Source organism: Armigeres subalbatus, chromosome 3 (genome assembly GCF_024139115.2).
Source record: "Armigeres subalbatus isolate Guangzhou_Male chromosome 3, GZ_Asu_2, whole genome shotgun sequence".
Taxonomy (NCBI): domain Eukaryota; kingdom Metazoa; phylum Arthropoda; class Insecta; order Diptera; family Culicidae; genus Armigeres; species Armigeres subalbatus.
In genome coordinates, this window is record NC_085141.1 from 23,502,118 (window position 1) to 23,522,096 (window position 19,979).

The window sequence follows — 19,979 nt, forward strand, 5'->3', positions numbered from 1 at the left end:
GGCATAAAGAAAGAAGGAAGAAGGAAGATGGAAGAAGGAAGAAGGAAGAAGGAAGAAGAAAGAAAGAATAAGGAAGAAGGAAGAAGAAAGAAGGAAGAAGAAAGAAGGAAGAAGGAAGAAGAATGCAGGAAGAAGGTAGAAGGAAGAAGGAAAAACAAAGATGGAAGAAGGAAAAAGGAAGAAGAAAGAAAGAAGAACAAAGAAGAAAGAAGGAAGAATGAAGAATGAAAAAGGAAGAAGGAACAGGAAGAATTAAGAAGGAAGAAGTAAGAATTAAGAAGGAAGAAGTAAGAATTAAGAAGGAAGAAAGAAGTAGAAAGAAGAAAGAAGGAAGAAAGAAGAAGGTAGAAGGAAGAAGGAAAAATGAAGAAGGAAGAAAGAAAAAGAAGAAAGGAAGAAGGAAAAAGAAGGAAGGAAGAAGGAAGAAAAAAGAAGAAAAAAGAAAGAAGGAAGAAGGAAGAAAAAATAAATAAGAAAGAAGGAATAAGAAAGAAAGAAGAAAAAGGAAGAAGGAAGAAGGAAGAAAGTAGGAAGAAGGAAGAAAAAAGAAATAAGAAAGAAGGAATAAGAAAGAAGGAAGAAAAAGTAAAATAAAGGAAGAAGGAATAAGAAAGAAGGAAGAATGAATAAGGAAAAAGGAAGTAGAAGGAAGAAGGAAGGAGGAAGAAAGAAGAAGGAAGAAGGTAGAAGGAAAAGGAAGAAGAAAGAACGAAGAAGTGAGAAGGAAGAAGAGAGAAGGAAGAAGGAAGAAAGAAGAAGGAAGATGGAAGAGGAAGATATTCAAAGGGTTTAATTGACTAATTACGTTGTTCACAGCATGGGCTGTAATTTTCTTGTCAGCTCTTCATTTTTCTGGCGCTTGTTGAGGATTTAGATAGAAATGAACAACAGATAGCACGCGAAATAAATCCTTTTTAAATATATTCGCCATTACGAAATATAGAATTCCATTTCACAATATATTTTTAACCTTCTGATGTTTTCCGTAAAACTTCCCAAAAAAGATCCGCTGGTTCATTATGTTACGACTTCCCTCTGATTTTACATTGATAACAAAAAGCTCCTTACAGCGTGCTAAAAGTAAATGAGAGAGTGATAAAACCAATGCTATGCTATTGTCACATGACACCCACATGGAGAGCCGCATGGAAAACATTTTCGCTCTTTCTCTGTGTATTTATTCCACCATCAACATGCATGCAGACTCGTACCTCCCGAAACGTCTCTTGTGGGAAATGCGGCTGTTCTCTCGTTATCCTTTTAGGCACTCCGGTAATGGAAAACTCAGTGGCATACTATTTTACCTCGCATACTGGTTGCAAAATTCGTACGGTAAAGGACCTCGTCGCAGGTGTGCACATCGTTGTGCCGTCGGAAAATTTTCATCGCATTCATTGCATTTTGCTTGGTTTTTCCGCCGCTTGGCAACCTCGAGATGCAAAATTTAAGCATATAAGTGATAACTACTATTATAAGCCAATATTGTTGTAAGTGTTATGAACAATAATACGTCTTCCAGCAACCAAAGCAAAATTAGGTTTTACGCTTGGTAAAAGAGTGTTGTGTTACAAGTGAGACTGTGATGGCAAGGTTTATGTTCCATTTGTTCATTAGCTGTGAATAATTTTCATTCGCCGTGGTTTTGAGTGCAATACGTGAAAAGGCTTGATTGAATCATTATTTGCTAAAATACAAGCAATAAAAGAAGAACAAAATTACCATTTCGAAGTGCACCTCTGCATATTTAGTGAGCGTTATCCAAAATGGCAATACCCAGCAGGCAACGAAGCACACTCATCAGCATACCAAAGCAGGCATTCACCTCCAGCAGCCTGTTACTCATCTGGCTCGTCCTCGGACTGCATCAGGATCGTAAGTGCATTCAGGGGTTTATGCTAAGTCCCTATTCAAACAATTGCGAACAAAGGATTACATGGTATGGAACAAACTTGATACGATTCGCCGAGTTTTACTTCTCATAATGTGATAAATTTATGAAAGGTTTTTTTTTTCATCAAACTCATTTTATCCTATAGACGACTTTGTCACAATTGTGTTTGTTGATACTTGTTATGATATAGAAAAAGTATTCATGACAAATTTTGGCACAAAACACCAAAATCGTTAATTTCACTTGATATATGATAAATTGGTAAGCATAATTGCCCCAATGCCTATGATGGCAGTAAAGTGATTTAATGAAACCAAAGGAGATCGGATTATATTCGTAGCTTGTGTGTCCCTTTGGGATTGTCAAACATTAGTTGATGTGTCTGGATTCAATTTATTACGGGTATAAAGTTGTATATACTCTCTATGCATTAGCGAAATGAATTGTGAGACGAGAGATTCTTCAAATTAGGAAGCCATCATAGGGTAGGTTGTTCGACAATTTATATTTTTGGTGGCACCTAGATTCTAAAATTTTAAATGCTATTTACTATTAAACTATAGTAGGGGGAAAGACGGCTTTGGCAGGTTTTGTTCTATTATTGGCAGGGGGTTTTTGTCGACCAAATTCTATGAAATTTGGCCACAATATTCTTTGATATCAAAGAATGTTTAGGCCAAATTTGAGCCTAGTCAGTCATAAAAACCCCCTGCCAATAATAGAACAAAACCTGCCAATTGGCCAATTAAAGCCGTCATTCCCCCTACATATATACTATAGTAGGGGAAACTTGAGCAAGACTCTGGTCTGGTCTGGCAGGAGTGTCGAGTTGCACGAAAGTCTCGCAATGCCTGGCAAGAGTGTCGGGGGGTTGAGAGGCACCTCAGAAATAGGAGACATGCAAAGCAAGTAGTGTCACTCTGTTGCAAAACGGGGTGACTACCGCACTAATTGAGGACTATCTGGGCTACGAACTGTCAATATGAAAGCCGTAGGCAGTATCAAAGTTCAGGTAGGTGAGCATTAAGGCACAAGTTATGTGCGGAGTGTGGGCGGGCCCAAATGGATGCACATAAGGTGCACAAAGTGGAAACATATTTTAGATGGGGGTATTACAAGTAATAGGAGGTAATAACAAGTAATATTACATAGTCAGGAGAGTGATGTACAAGTTGTGTAAGCGAATGGGAGAGGGGGTATTACAAGAAATCCCCCCACAGAGTGAGGGACCGAATGTGTGGGCGAGCACATAAGGAAGGGGCGACTCACGTAAAAGAATAACAATCATTATCAACAGGCTGACAAATTGCACTGTCGCGTCGCGCCGCATCGCACGTCGCGTTTACTCTGGCTTGCCCATAACCCTCACATCACCTCACATGGGACGTGTGGTCAGTAAAGGTGTGCGCTGGCGCCTACAGTTTTTGGCACACCGCCGCCGCCGACATTTTTGCATCGGTGCGCCGCCGTTTATAATTTGTCACGCCGCTGATATTTAATTTTTCATGCCTTTTCAAATTTAGAAGTCCACAGAATTTTCCGGAGAAATTCCGTAGATTCAATTGTTACCGGCGTAGTCCACGATTACGGGAAAATAGTGACATACATTGTAAAATTTATTTTTGGAGCTATAACTTTCGATTTGTATTGGATGCATATGGGCACTGGGGAGTCGATATATGCGCGAGGCGCACCATAAGTGCGATGAATTATCTGTGTTCCGAGTGAGTGTCGAGCTCCACTGAAATGGAGCAGAGGAATGGGTGAAAGGAAGAAGAGAGCCTTTTTTTGGATGGAAAGGTGCTGCACTCTAACTTTCACATACTCAGTGACTGAGTAAAACTGTATTGCTATCTCTTTTCTTCCCATGGAAATTTTACTCAATTTCCGTCAAAAGCAGGATTACTCATAGTTTTGTGTCCCGCTTTTGACGGAAATTGAGTAAAATTTCCGTGGGATAGAAAGAGAGAGCAATACAATTTTACTCAGTCACTGAGTAGGTGAAAGTTAGCGTGTGTTGAACTCACCGATAGCCAAGTGATGTAAAGCGATAAAGCGAGTGAGATCAAAACGATAAAGTGACGAATTCCTTCCCGAGTAACGCTTTGCTAAAGTGTAAGATTGATTCACCAATTTCATTAGGAATCAACCTTCTCCGGGCCCGCCTTGCCGCCGCCCATCTTCGGCGTCCAGTTAACGTGACCCCATCCAGACCGACTTCCTTGTGGCCTCTACGGAAAACCGCCGAAAACGTCAAGATCACGTGGCTATCACCCTCCGCCACATTCGACAATCACCGTGACGCGACTCCGTCCAAGCTTCCCGCCTCGGCCACCTGCTGGCTCCGGTGGAATACCTCCGGAACCGTCCAAGTTACCGCAAGTTCCAGGAGTTCTTCCCCCGGCGGCATCATTCGACGATCGCAACGATGCTTTTTTCGCCGCTTGCCTCGACGCCGATCCGCCCCATTGACAATTGGCGGGAAGCCCAGAAAAACCAGTGCATGAAGTGGAGTAGTCCAATAAAGCGCCGACTGTGAAGAATTTGCGTAATTTCAATGAAGGCGTGATTAATAAAAAGCAGCATGTAACGCACGCTTTCCACACATCATGCAACGAAGCGACTATAGATGCGAGGTATAGGTTGGGGCCTCTCAATCGTGACGTCAATAGTTCGAAACTAGTTTGAACGGGAATTTTTTTGTTACTGGTATTCTTTAGGAAATTCTCTATATTTCCAAACTCTAACTTTCTAGAAGCTTTCCAGTATTTCTAAAAGATTTAGATAAGATACTTGTGATACTGACTTATGGAGAGAATAATTTAACACCCAAAAGGAAAAGCTCTTCCAGAAGGCAAATTTGGAAATTGAAAAAATCATAACTCTGTTCGCTTTCAACCGATCAATGTGAAATTTTGAGACAAGGCCCAGTTTCTATTCAGAGTGGTGCCCAGATTCCGTTTGGTTTCGGAATTATTTCAGATTCCGTTGGGGTTCCCCCTGATATGGCATTTGGGGTATTTTGATGAAAACTTAATTTTTTTTATATGGAACTCTTCTCGAACTTTTACCAAAAACAAAGCTATAGGGTAACCGTACCCTTAGTGGAGGTAGCACCAATAGTGGAGGTAGTGGGGTTTTAATGAGATTTATCATATTTATACACTTTACGATGGTTTCAGTTGATGCGTCGTGCTTTAAATATCCTTCTAAATTCAACTTACCTTAAGATTTCGCTAGAAAAACTATTGAAAACAAATATTTTCCTTAACAAAATTGACTCCCTTGCACCTATAGTGGTGCAACTGTACCAATAGTGGCGAGTCTCATAAGAAACCAATGGATAGCACCACTATAGGAACCAAAATTAATGTTTACCGCCACTAAAGGAACAGTGTACCCATTGTGGTGCAAACAATATTTGGTAATTGTTGAAGTTAAATGACATCTATCTCATTTTTGTTAGCAAATTTATTAGTATATCTATTGACTAAGATAATAAACTGCCGTAATCTGGAAAAGTGACGTAACAGCCATTTTACAACATACATGTTTTTCATTTTTCTGTTAAAGAGCTCGATGAGTAGTACTCGTTAACACCATTTTTGGGAAATGGCGTATACGTCACTTTCTCAGATTACGTCAGTAAAGCAATAAATTTCCAATAATTATCAATTTTTAAAAAATATTTTCTTTTGTGGATCTACTAATACCTCCACTATTGGTACCGTTACCCTACTACGGTTCTATTAAGGATTTTTCAGCTTTTTGAAGTGGTTATAAGCGCCTTTAGAATGTCCCCAAATGCCCCCGAGGAGGCCGTAGAAGAGGACATTTTAGTTTTTAGCCCAAAATATGTAATGTGACAGCTCTTTCTTCACGATTTCTCACAAATAATCTTCTGGCACCTCTGAATAGTCTGTAAGGCCTCATTGGCCACTTCCAGAACCTCATGGAGTACCCCGGAGGGACCTGCAGGAATGGACATTTTCATTTGTTGACCCAAACATGTCATGCGACTGCTCTATCTTCATGATTCATCTCATGAAAAATCTCCTGGTGATTCCATAAAGGACGACGAACGACCTCACTGGCCACTTCCAGAAGATTACATGGTGCCCTGGGGGAACCTGTAAAAGAGGACATTTCCTACTTTAGACCAAACGTATCGTGCGACAGCTCTATCTTCATGGATGTTCACAAATAATTTTTTGGTAAGGCTGTAAAGTGTAAAACAACTCATTGGCCACTCCCGGAACGTCTCAAAGTGCCCCAAGGGAACAGGAATGGACATTTTCATTTTTGCATTAAAACATGTCATGCGACTGCTCTATCTTCAAGGTTACTTACGAATTATCATTTGATGATGTTATAAGTGACAATTGATCTCATTGGCCACTGACGGAATCCCTTAGTACCCTGGGGAAACGTGGAGAAGCGGATATTCCCATCTTTAGAGCAAAACGTGGCCTGAGACAGCTCTTTATTCATGGTTATACACAAATAATTTACTGGTATTCATTGGTCACTTCCGGAACCTCACAGAGTGCCGTGGCGTAACCTATAGGTATTGACAATTCCGTTTCTGTACCAAAATATGTCATACGACAGCTTTACCCTCATGGCTTCTCACGAATGATTCTCTGGTGATTCTATAGAGGACAATTGACCTTACTGGCTACATTCGGATCATTATGGAGTGCTCCAGAGGGACCTTATTTCTTCGCCCAAGCTAAGGCCGGAGTGGCCTATGCAGTGCATAAAAATCTTCTCCATTCAGCTCGGTCCACGGCTGCACGTCGCCACCAACTAGTCTACGGAGTGTCCGCAAATCGTCCTCCATCCATTTTTGTGCCTGTCAGATCGTTGTCGAGAACCATTTGCACCGGAATGCTATCCGACATCACTATTATTATCTTTATTATCGGTATCGGTCCCTACTAGGTAGGTAGAAGAAATTTAACCAAATATCAATGAAGAAGTGATTAATAAAAAGCAGTATGTAGCCCACACTTTTCATACCATGCAACGAAGTGATTATAGATGGTATTAGTTGAGGCCTCTCAATCGCGACGTCAATAGTTCGAAGCTAGTCTGAACGGTTTTTTTTTGGTAATCTTTTTGAAATTCTTTATATTCCCAAATTCTAACTTTCGAGAAGCTTTCCAGTATTTCTAAAAGACTTAGATAAGATATTTGTGATACTGATTTCGCTCTGCTGCGTTGATACTTGATTGATATGCCGATAATTCAAATCGAAGACTTACCGGGTTAGAGACACTTTTTGCAAAGTTGTGTATTTTCTAAATTGTGAAATAGTTTGGAAGATTTCTAGATTTGTTCCTCGGGTTGAAAATCTCTTTAATACAGATTATAGAAAAAATCTGGATTTTATGAAAAGTAGTGCTGAAGATACAAAAAGAATTCCAAAAGAACCACAGGGGATTTCTGATACCATATTTGGATCTATAGAACGCCGTTGTACATATTATTTAATGAATTAAATAAGCATACATATACATTGGCATTCCAGATAAATAATTGAAGTTTAGAAGTATGTAGTAGCTTAAACTTCAAGGGCCGAAAATATTCTAAATATAAAATCAGGAGATAATTTAGAATTTATAGGTGTTGCTGCGGTGTTTTTCGATTTTCAAAATCAAATATCAGATTTAAGTATTTGTGTTCCAGGAATCTGTTCTGTTTCTCAAAAATATGTACATCTCTTTAGTGTCTCAGGAAACCACTAATCTGTTTTATGTCATAAACGATTATGATAGGAGTTCGATTGATCAGGGTAATTATGCTACGTTTCGGCTATGCAGTCTCAGTAATCAAAAGATAATTTTGACTTTAATTATCGTTTGATTACTGAGACTGCATAGCCGAAACGTAGCATAATTATGTCATATATCTACAAATGAATTCAAAATATTCACGTGCAACATCAACGGTGATATTAAAAACTATTTTTACAGTAGTTCATTATTTGAAAATACTATCAACATCATCACTGCATAATTTTAAAAAAAATAAAATAATAATACACACTAAATTAATGATTTCGTGTGTGTTACTTCTACGTGAAGTTAAACGATTTACAATGATATGGAAATGCTAATATCATCTTCCAAACTTGGACGTACATGTTCATGATAGAATTAGAGGCGAAAGTATAGAATTGATAGTTCCGTTAGGATACGGCAGGCATGAAATCGACTTCTGTAAAAACATTCTTCATGCCTGCCGTATCCTAACGGAACTATCAATTCTATACTTTCGCCTCAAATTCTATCATGAACATGTACGTCCAAGTTTGGAAGATGATATTAGCATTTCCATATCATTGTAAATAATACACAGCTGACAGAAAAGTTTGTATGAAAGTCAAAGGAATACCTTCTAAAAAATAGAAAATTAGTTATAATTCAAGTCTTTGATTTGAATTAATGGCATTATTGCATATCAAAGAAGCAAATCAATTCCATTAGGCTCTGCTGTTGAGATTATATTGAAAACAAAACTTGATGTCAATTATTATCTAATAAAAATTGATATCGAAACATGTTTTCAATATGTATTCCTCAGTTATCATAACGATAGCAGCTTTACATCAAATTATGCTGTCGATTATCTAAAATGAGTTATTTGCGAATATTAAAAGCAACCTGCAAACAAAATATGCTGTTGTTGTTTTGAATGCTCATAAGAATAATCTCATTTTGATATCAAGTTAAGAATCTCATGATTCCAAACATAGTAATCATGTTGATTTCATTGACAGCAAAATTTGTTTTCAGTTTAATTCCACAGTATAAAAATATGCTCCCATTTCTGCTGTGTTAATCCATGAAAAAGGAGATCAACTAGAGTAATGAAATAATTGACATCATAACATCAAATTTTGATTTCAAACTTTGCTGTTAGTTTAAACCTTATATAGAATAATCACTAATCCCCAGCCAGTTAAAAACTAAAGCCCTCGAGCGAGTGGGGTTCTCAAAACAGCGATATTGCGGAATATAAAAAATAGCTAGAATCATCATCAACAGGACCCCATTTTTTTCAAAATACTCTGAAATTTTGTAGTATTTCCCAATACCATGATTTCTTTATTATCAAATAAATTAAATTTAATAAAACATCTAAAAACGTCAATAATCAGGTTGTCAGTCCTTGGCTGATTCACACTTTTCGAAACTTCAAGTCGCTTTTTCTTCAAGTTAGGTTACTTAAACTCAATAAAACGACATTTGTTCTATAGCTTATTTGACACTGCTTCTATGTAAAACTGGGTTCCATTATTTATCATTAGAAAGCCCGGAAGAAGACTTTTAGGAAGCCCGGTATTGAATCTGATTATTAAATTTTTTTGGCAAGTACATGCTGATATTTCCTGAGTAGTACGACTAGTGACTATTACATCAAATTTCAAATGCTACCCTTATCACTATTTAGTTTGTCACTTGAGACTAGAACCGTAATTCTTTCCTTCTACATAAAATCAGAAAAAAAGCACAACCAACCACTTGGCTTCAACACGAACATCCACTTGAATTCAGTAGCTTCTACTTCCTTTATTATTTCGACATATGCAGGGCGGTACTACACATTGGTTTTGCTTTCTCGGATATATGTCGTTGCACAATTTTTCCACCCTTCCCTCCCGGGTCGTTCGATATAAAACTTTGTCACCTCCTCGCTTGTGCGGCACCCTTTTCCGTCTCATTGATTGATCAAACTTTTTGGTTCATCAACTATTCCGGTCGGTATTGGCGAGAGTGAATGTTTTTGCAATAATCATTTTATGTTATTGAGCTGTTTCCAAAATGGACCATTAAACATGAGTGCAGGCTTCCTTTGTCTCAAGTTATGTATCGGGAATATGGATCGGATTGTTAGGAGTAGTGGAACTGATTCAATCGTAACCCAGTTGTCGTTCGAAAACTCGCATGAAGTAGGACGAATGGAAGTTAATCGTTTTCCATTCCAATTATTGTTTCATAATTCATATTTATTCGCATTGAACTAAATTTTTTCCTTTCAAAACTTTTAAACTGATCTCTGATGATTTTCTTTCTAAATTTCTCGTACACCAATATTTGATTCTGTAAGGACCGATGTTCACGTAGCGGTTTTTGGGATGGGATATAATTATGCACATTTAAAATATTCTACTCACTTTCCTTTCTATCGAACCGGCTTGCTAACCACAAATACGACCAAACGTGCACAACTTAATTTATTTACCTGCCGCACAAGGTAGAACAAATAATTTCGTATGAACGCGCGATCGTTCTAATATTCATCTTGATATGGACAGAAATGCAACTTAATCCTGATTCATCCACCTAGCGGTGCTTGTGCCTTTCTCGTGCATTATATAGGGGAACTGTTCCGTTTTCCATCTCACTGAACATATATTCATCTCATCGCAAAACACATCATCACCAATCTCGTCGCTTTTTTTTGCTAACACGCGTGCTCACTGCTGAAAAAATCACAAAAATGAGAAACAAACCAAATTCCTTATCATTGCTTTGTTTTTGATGGGATGGAAATAGGAGCTATGTGATGAAGTGCCGAGTAAGATTTTCTTAGCGTGTTTTTGTATAGGAATCGCACGGTGTCTCTATGGGGAGATATTATTTTTCAAAAATCAGTATCTCCGAAACACCCACCACGCGAAAGTATAGGCTCTCCTCTTTCATATAGTGGGTAAACTAAAATGTTCTATCGGGGGATCTAGAACAAATTTTATTTTTTCACTATTTTTAGTGCAAAATCCATAGAAATCTCAAATGATAGCCGATTTAACCCCCTCAAAAATGTATGGAAAAATGACCCCCGATAGAACATTTTGAAAATGCACCTACGTGAAAGAGGAAAACCTATACTTTCGTGTAGTGAGTGTTTTAGAGATACTGATTTTTTGAAAATAAGCCTCTTCGGACAAACACACCGTGAATCGTATTTTGGCCATAACTTTTGATCCCATAGTCCAATCTGGCCAATTTTTAATAGGAAACAATGGGACAGAATTCCTCGTCGAATGCAATCAAATCGGATCAAGATAAGTGCCTAAAAGATGAGTGAGTTTTATTTTGCGCACATACATACACACACGCACACACACACATACAGACAGACATCATCTCAATTCGTCGAGCTGAGTCGATTGGTATATAACACTATGGGTCTCCGGGCCTTCTATCACAAAATCGTCTTGGAAGTGAATATATAGCCTTTTCGTTGCACCTTGGTGTACGAGAAAGGCAAAAAGTTATAGAAAAAATACAAAATATCGAAACATTGAAAAAATTATTTCTTTCAGGTGAAGTAACTGCAGCTCATCTCAAGTACAATAACTACGAGGCCCGGTACATCAATGACTTCATCAATTATACACGCCCGGCAGCTGACATAATGGAGCCCATTTTCTACGACTACGACGCCGAACCATCACGGAAAGCGTACAACCGAGAGTACGAGGACGGTCTTGCCGGGTTGGGATACCGCATTCCATCGCTCCGTCTAGCCATGGAACTACCGGAGAGCAGTAGCAGCTCCAGTGTTTCATCGCAGGAAACGGAAGTCACTCGACCACCGGACATCTATCCCGATCCAGATCACATCTATGCAACGTTCCTGAACAAAAGTACCATGAAGCGGAATCGATTTCCAGGAGAGGAGAATGTGATCAAAGTTTGTAAGTACATTCAGATCAAATACACGGCAGAAGATCATATTAAAAAAATTCCACTTCTCAGATTCCGGAAAATCTCTCCGTAAGAGTCCCCAAGCACGCATCGACGATGACGGTTCGTTCGACAGCCTGAATAACGATATGAAGGGACACGACTTCATCGACAACATAATGTACATCTATTACGGCACGAACGGGACGCTCCGGAAGGATCTGGGCGGAAACGTAATTGTGATAGGGGCCGTATTCGCATTGGCGCCCCAAATATTAACGGCAATAATTTTGTTCCTGCGGAATCGCCGCCCACGACACTTCAACACATTCTATCCGATCTGTCTGAACTTGTTACTGACCTTGGCGGCGTCCAATTTTTCCTTCGTGCTTGGAGTGCAGGCCACTCGCAATGCGATCAAGTGCGAACTGATCGCCATCGTTCTGCATTATCTACACTTGAGCACGAGCATTTGGTGCTTCATCTACATCTACGTAATCTACGATTTGATTGTGAACGAGTGTGGGCCCAGACTTAAGTATAACTATCTGATGGGTTATGGTGTTCCGGCAGTATACGTTTTGGTAAGATTTTTGTGGCATCTACGATTCATGATCAAAAAATGTTACTCTTTATTTCTAGTTTTCATATGCTTCATCGATCGACACATTCGAGGTACACCGCTACTGCTGGATGTCAATCCAGAAAGGAATGATCGTGAGCTTCATGATCCCGATCTCGTTTCTCATAATCCTGACTACAGTACTGGGTACGATAAGTCTGAAGAAAATCTCCAGCAAGCAAACAGCGATACTGTGTGAAAGTATCGAGAGCATAATAGAGAGCACTTCCAAGTGCAACGACATAATGTTTCCGAGGTTACCTTCAATGCAAGTACATCTGGCCAACCGTAGCAATAGTTACCCGCAACTCGAACTGAAGGAAAAATGTTGCCAAGAGTACGCCGACCAAACACAGGAAAGTCGCCAATCTGTCGTAACACTGCCACAGCAAACCACCGTCGGGCACGGATTCAGCGTTAGCGGGTTCAAAAAGTCCCTCGAGTGCTACGACACCCGGATTGATTTGGGTCAACTGTCGTTGGCTGAACTTTCGACGCCCAGTATGGCGTCCGACTTACAGGACTTTACCGAGTTCAAGCGTGCGATCAAGTTTGGACTTTTCTTTCAGCCGATCTTTTCGATCTGCTGGTTCCTCAGCGTGATCGCGCTGGAAAATATGCACTCGTGTGTGATGCCCGTCATCTTTGCCATCTGCTTGAATATTTTGGTGAGTTATTTATTTCGTATTAATAAAGTAGCTGTCAGAATTGGGATAAGAAACAACTGTTACTTTCATAGGAAAATCGTATGCCAATCAAGCCAAGGATCTGTCAAATACGAGACATTGCGATGATATGCTTAAAAAAACATCGTCGATGATTTTAATGAAATAATGATATTTCATATCCGTACAAAAAATGCACTATGTTTGAAACTACATATCAGATATCAAAACGATCGGCTCAGGGGACACGCTCCAGCAGTGCCATATGGAGCGAGGAAGCGTTCTTCACTAAGCACTTTGAAACTGTACTCTCATGAAGATTCCTTCCTCGGGATTAAATCTGGCGCTGAAGCATCGGTCCTCATCGCCATTGCTTCATTCATCCAAGCCCTGGAAGCCTCCTTTTAAGTGGCTCGAAAACCGCCATTCAAAGGCTCAGCAGTTTCTTATCAAAAGATGCGGAAACCTTCTTTCAAGAGATTCAGAAGCTCCTATCAAAAGGCTCAGAAGCCTCCCTTCAAAGGGCTCGCAATTATTCTTTGAAGAGGCTTGGAAGCCTGCTTTCAAGAGTCTCCGGAAGTCTCGTTTTAAGAGGCCCGGAACCTTACTTTCAAATGACTCGGAAGTCTCCTTTAAGAGGACCGAGAGCCGGAAGGCTCCTTTCAAGAGGCTCGAAAGCCTACCTTCAAGTGAATTGAAGCCCCCTTTCAAGAGCCTCGGGGAGGTTTTTGAAAAGCTCGGAATTCTTCTTTCAAGAGGCTTGGAAGCAGTCTTTCAAGAGGCTCAGAGGCATCCTTCAAAGATGCAAAGGAAGCCTCCTTTTGCTCGAAATCCGTTATTCAAGTGGCTCGAAAACCTCGCTACAAGAGGCTTACAAGCCTCTTATCAAGGAATGGCGAAGCCTACTTTCAACAGATTCAGAAGCTCCTTTCAAAAGGCTCGAATGCTTCTCTACAAAGTGATCGGAATTATTCTTTCATGAGGCTTGGAAGCCTACTTTCAAGAGGGGGTACCTCAATGAATGCAAAAGTTTGAAGGTTGAGAACCGCTGGTTTAGATAGTTTTCTGATTTTCGCGATGTAAACGATGGATGATTCTCCCAACAGCTATTGCAACTCGTGGTTCATTCGCCTCCTCCATGTACTGTCTTTCATCTGTACTACGCTGGTCTTCCACTAGCATTGTCCAGGTCTCGTGTCCGTAGACTATCGGTCTAATGAGCATTTTGTAGATAGTCAGTTGGGTACGGCGTCGAACTCTATTTGATTGAAGCATTTTGCGGAGTCGATACGTACTATTTCCTGTCATAATGCGTCTTCAAATTTCTCTGCTGGTATCGTTATCGAAGGTCACTAGTGAGTCCAAGTACACGAATTCTTCAACCACCTTTCGTCACCACCGATAAAACTCATAGTGGGTGCCATTGTCCTCTAATATGAGCCTCTTCTTATCATGTACTTTGGTACATTTGCTACGTCTTTTCATGGTCTCGCTCTTCCTGCTGACGCTTCTTCCTTCGGAAATCAAGTTTTGTCTGTTCCGCGCCAGTTTGTATCGTGCTCTCGCACGGTGTTACAGCATCCATGCTACATTTTTCTCCTCCACTAACTGCTCACATTCACCCTTATACCAGGCGTTTCTCTGATCTAGGGGCACTGTCCTAGGTTGTGGTGCTTCCGAAGGCGGATCGAATAACTCTCCAGCCATCTTCGAGAGACGCTGCACCTACCTAGCTGCTCTTCTGTTGGGAGTGTCACTTTCAGCTGTTGCGCGTAGTATTGGGCTAGTCTACTGTCTTGAAACCGCCCAATATTAATCCGCGGCATTCAACTTCGACGCGTGTTGTACACCGTCTAGAGTTTTGAGCGCAGACATACTGCAACGAGGTAGTGGTCGGATTCAATATTCGCATTGCGGTAAGTGCGGACGTGATGTCGGAGAATAATTTACCGTCGATTAGAACGTGCTAGATTTGGTTTTCCATTTCTTGATTAGGGGTTTTTTTTTCTAAAATTACGTAACGCTAAATTTAATGATTTTGGATCCCCACCCTCCCCCTCGTAACACTTTTTTTATACAAAAGGTTTATATTTTTTATGGATCGTAGCGCTCGGCTGAACCCCCTCCCACCCCCTACAGCATTACGTAATTTGTGAAAGGCCCCTTAGGTGATTTCCATGTAGATATTCTTGCGAGGGAAGAAAGAGCTTCGGACTACCATTCCGCTGGAGGCTGCAAAGTTTATGCATCGTCGTTTGCTACGGAATGCAGACTAAGCGGTCTATACATTTCCTCCCTACCTACCTGAGCGTTCATGTCACCAATGATGATTTTGACGTCCCGCAGTGGACATATCCATCGTATGTCTGCTTCAGCTGTGCATAGAACGCATCTTTTCGTCATCGGGTACCCTTCGTGTGGGCAGTACACGTCAATGATGCTATAGTTGAAGAAACGGCCTTTTATCCTCAGCTTGTACATACTTGCGTTGATTGGCTGCCACCCAATCAGGCGTTGGTGCATCTTGCCCAACACTATCAACCCGGTTCCCAGCTCGTTGGTGGTGCCACAGCTTTGGTAGAAGGTAGCCGCTCGATGTCCACTTTTCCACACTTTCCGTCCTGTCCAGCAGATTTCCTGCAGCGCTACGACGTCGAAGTTGCGGGGATATTCCATGAAGATTAGGCGTACGTACTTTTGGAGTGACTCTAGTACCGTGATCTCCTGGATGCAGTCAGATGCTCGTCGATATACGCGTGCCCGTGGTTCACTCTTTCACAACCGAATCGTGTAAGAAGGCGGTTCGACGATTTATCGCGACGCCCAGACATAATGGCAGTTAATTCCACCGGCAGCCCCGCATATGGGTGGATGTTGGGAGCGGATGGTCCGTTCCGTCAAGACAGCTCTTGGAACATTACCTGAGTCACGCAAGATGGACGATGAATCTTTCCTGACAATGGCGGAGGCGGAGCATATGGTGGACTCACCTCCACTAACCTTTTTTCCACTGGACAACGAAAGCCAAAAATCTCTAACACTAAATCATTTGTTGATGCTCAGCTCCAGTGGAGTTCGGCAACCAGTTAAAGCACAGATGACAGAAAGGCGTTAAGAGGAAGTTGAGAGATGATTCACAAACTTGACTGACTCGTATTGGAAACTTAGGATCTTTGAGTATTTGCCAAGAATATCTCGGCGGACAAAATGGTTCATCGACTTTCCTGCTAAACAAGAAAAGAGCATTGGTCCAGGTAGTTGACGTCACAATGAATCGATTAATCGAAGTATAGTCGATAAATTTAAGACACCTCTACCATCACCAACCAGCTACGCCATCGACTAAGTAAATTCCGCATCGATTTAGTTTTCTCCAGTAGAAGCAATCAATTTACGACTTTGTTGCCTCTATGAAAAAAAACAGAGTAAATTGTGGAAAAAGGCGGGGGTTTATAAAATTAATTGTTGGAAACTTGATGCTGCCGAGAGCTTGGAAATCTACCGACAGGTGCAAACGCGGTTGTTAAATAAAGATCAAGAAACTGGTAGCTCCTGGCTTTTCAAGTTTTTACCTAAGCATTAAGCGTAACAAGCTTACTTCTAGCACTGTAGTAGAATTAGTAAATATACTTAAATAGTACCTACGCCTAGTGAAAATAGTATAAGCTAAGTATAAGCTAAGTATAAGACTAGTAGGAGACACGTCCCAAGCAACTAAAAGTTCGAATTAAACTTGAGGATTGAACTAAGAAGTTCACATTTAGTTCGAATATAGCTCCATTGTTCATAAACCGAACTTAACTATCAATTAATACTATTAATAAACTTGAAAGTTCAAAAAAGTTGCTTATTCTCTTCATCTGAACTTTAAAGTTCACGTTATGCTACTTCAATTATTGTTCCGAACTTCTAACAAGAAGTTCAGTTCAAGTACTAACCGTACTTCTAATCCAGCTTGAAAATCAATATTATTCCGAACTCTAAAGTTCACACCACGGTGCTTTGGAACTTGTTCCGAACTTCTAACATCAAGTTCCACGATAGCACAAACCGAACTTGTTGTCAGCACAAAAGTACTCCATTTTTTTTTAGGAACTTGAACATAGGCACACTGTTACAAAAACAAAACAAAGTCAAACTGTTCAAAGCCGCCAATCAGGTCTACATGAACTTTTTATAAACTTTAAAGTTCAGAATCAAGCTCCATACGAACTTTTTGTAAACTTTCAAATTCAGAATCAGTTCGGTATGAACTTTTTGTGACATAAAGTTCACATTTAGTGCCACCTTGGCATTATACGAACTTTCTAGTACACATTTTATCCTAATTGAACTTATGGTAAACTTTGAGACAAGTGTCATATATGAAATCAACTTATGAAGGAAAATTTTGCCACATTACATGTCGTTCGTATGGAGCAGTGGTACGCACCCCAGATTATAAGAGGAGTACTGGAGTTCAATACTTGTGGTAGCCGCATCGTCACGTGGAGTTCCGCATCCTAAATAAGAACAGCATCTACATTCTAGCGAACAATCATTGAAAAAAAAAATTAAAATGCTTCTTCCAGTACATCGTTTTGTACATTATTTTGTGAAGTACACTTTAAGTTCATTGTCTAGCAGAATAGCATGCTATACAGGACTCTCACCGTACTTTTTGTGAACTTTGATAGCCACTTTAGAAGCATAGTGATGAACTCTTCATATGTTGAAAAATCACTTTAATAAAGACACAAAAAAAAAGCTTTAGAAGCTTGAAAATAACTTAATTTGAACTTGATAGTTCGGTTAACTACTTAAAAAGTGAGCTGAATAGAATTCTATTCAGGATTCCTCTTGGAGCTGATTAAGCCAGAAATGTACTGTTATCCGAACTTTTGGTTGCTTGGGAAGCCGGCCCTATTGGGTCGAAATATGTATCTGTCAAATGTACAATCAAGTAATGGAATTAAATGGGATAGTACGAAGTCGTCTTATGACAAGTGAATTAAGTTGGGTTTTTACTTTATTACATCATCGCTACCAATCGTTTTGGCCTCCTCCTACTATTTTATAGAGATATACACTTTTTGACTAAAATCAATCAATTGTTTTTTTTTTATTTCTCCAACCAGAACTGGTGCATGCTGGTCCGATCATCCAGCATCTGCCCGTTCGTCAGTGCCGGTTCGGAGGAATCCAACGAAAAGGCTGGCCTGGACTGTACGGACTCGATGCTACACGGCCCCAACGGCAGCGGTGGTCACGCAACCGACAACGAGACCACCCAAGCCAGCATCTGCACCGACACGATCCCACTGTTGTGCGCCTCGAATCCGTCGATCATTAACAGTTCGGCAGCCGGAGGGCTGGTTTCGGCCCCCTTGCTCGCGAGAAAGTGCTCCACCGGGTCCGATCTGGACCAGCAAACGTTGAACTTCATCAGCAGCAACAATCTGAAAAATACGTGGGAGTCCAGCGTGGACATCAGCAGCCACCACGTGAAGGCAAGCGATTGCATCAGCACAATCAGCAATTGAAATGGCGTTTCTTGTGAACCAGTAGTAGGGCTTTAGAATTTGCGCGCGTTTAACGCTGAAACAGTGGGCATATCAAAGTAGGGAATATTTTGAATAGTTTTGACATGTGATACAGTTGAAAAACAGTTGTACATATACATACAGAAGAAACTTGTTCAAATACTTCTTTTTGAACATTTATTATTGTATCTATACCCACGAACCATAACTTATCTATTTAGACACATACTTACGCATTGTAACTGTAGCATACCTAATTACGATATTAGAATAATTCCTTTACAAACCAGTATCAGGATTGAAGCTATCCAAATTTCCGCGTTCGGTAATGTACAAGTCTACTCGGAAACCTTATCCTTAAGGTACAAACAGAAGTTCCCAGCAGGTTATTCAGCTTTGGCACATCCCGATAAAACGATATTTTATTCGCTTTCTTCAGTTTTAACTAGCTATTGTAAATTCCCAAATAAGGAAAAAAATACGATAGAGATTTGATAAAATAAAAGTATTGCTATCCGCCTGTGCCGGAGATGATATATTTGTTGCTACCCCTTCTATAATGGATAAGCAATCGAATGTTTAGATTAGTACGCTATACAGTTTGAATGATGTTTCCATTTAAAAAAAAGTGAACAGATCGCAATGAATTATTGGCAGTGGCTGATTTTCTACCCGCCGCTGCCACATCCAGGCGCTATAGTATATGCGCAAAATATCCAGCAAGAGTTAACCGCCAGAAATTTGTATGGCGAAAAACATCTAACGTGGGTTTTCTAAAAAAAGGAACTTTTCATGAAAAACTATTTGGTACCGGTTATGAAGGATGGTGTCCGCTACTACGCCTACCAAATATTTTTTCGATGAAGGTGCTTAATTTTGAGAAATCAAACCTTAGATGCCTTTCGCCATACTGATTTCAGAAAGTTAACTCCTAGTGTGCCGCTGTAAGCACGCTCAAAGCAGGCGATTCATTTATTGTGTACTCTATATATTGTATCTAGTTTTTTTTTATTTACGATCATTTAGCAGTTTGCTAACATCGGTTGACACGCAAGCCTTTAGACCCATGGTCTGCATATTGCGAAGATTGTTCCCCCAACAATAGCCTCTCACAGGGGCCCTCCTTGGCCGTGCGATAAGACGCGCGGCCACAAAGCAGAACCATGCTGAGGGTGGCTGGGTTCGATTCCCGGTGCCGGTCTAGGCAATTTTCGGATTGGAAATTGTCTCGACTTCCCTGGGTAACTTGGCTTAGAAACCTCGCGGTTAATAACTGTGGAAGTGTTTAATGAACACTAAGCTACGAGGCGGCTCTGTCCCAGTGTGGGGATGTAATGCCAATAAGAAGAAGAAGAAGAAGAAGCCTCTCTCTCACTTACCAGATGAACGACTTCATTTTAATAATGGGGACAATATTCACCAGTGTTCCAATCAATTTTTTTGGAAGGACTTGTGAAATCCGATTTTTTTTCTTTTTCCTTATCTTTATTTATGTGAATATCGATGGGGAGAGGGTTAGAAACCTATGAAACTTCCGTAGCAGATATTAATGACTACATAGTAAACTGTTTGAAATTGGGC

The 19,979-nt window shown here is 40.3% G+C and overlaps 1 protein-coding gene across 1 annotated transcript; it reads left to right on the forward strand.

Moving 5' to 3' along the window:
- The first annotated feature begins 1,342 nt into the window (after positions 1 to 1,342).
- LOC134219116 (uncharacterized) lies at positions 1,343 to 19,474 on the forward strand. The gene is made up of 5 exons (XM_062697807.1): positions 1,343 to 1,872; positions 11,226 to 11,600; positions 11,662 to 12,173; positions 12,232 to 12,879; positions 17,994 to 19,474. Exons 1-5 carry the CDS (start codon positions 1,764 to 1,766, stop codon positions 18,396 to 18,398), a joined length of 2,049 nt encoding a protein of 682 aa, XP_062553791.1. The 5' UTR covers positions 1,343 to 1,763; the 3' UTR covers positions 18,399 to 19,474.
- The last annotated feature ends 505 nt before the right edge of the window (positions 19,475 to 19,979 follow it).

Bases quoted from the DNA above. Each gene is read 5' to 3' on its own strand.
- LOC134219116 (XM_062697807.1), top strand. From the start codon at position 1,764: ATGGCAATACCCAGCAGGCAACGAAGCACACTCATCAGCATACCAAAG. The intron at 1,873-11,225 runs GTAAGTGCATTC...TATTTCTTTCAG, and splicing joins CCTCGGACTGCATCAGGATC to GTGAAGTAACTGCAGCTCAT. The intron at 12,880-17,993 runs GTGAGTTATTTA...TTCTCCAACCAG, and splicing joins CCATCTGCTTGAATATTTTG to AACTGGTGCATGCTGGTCCG.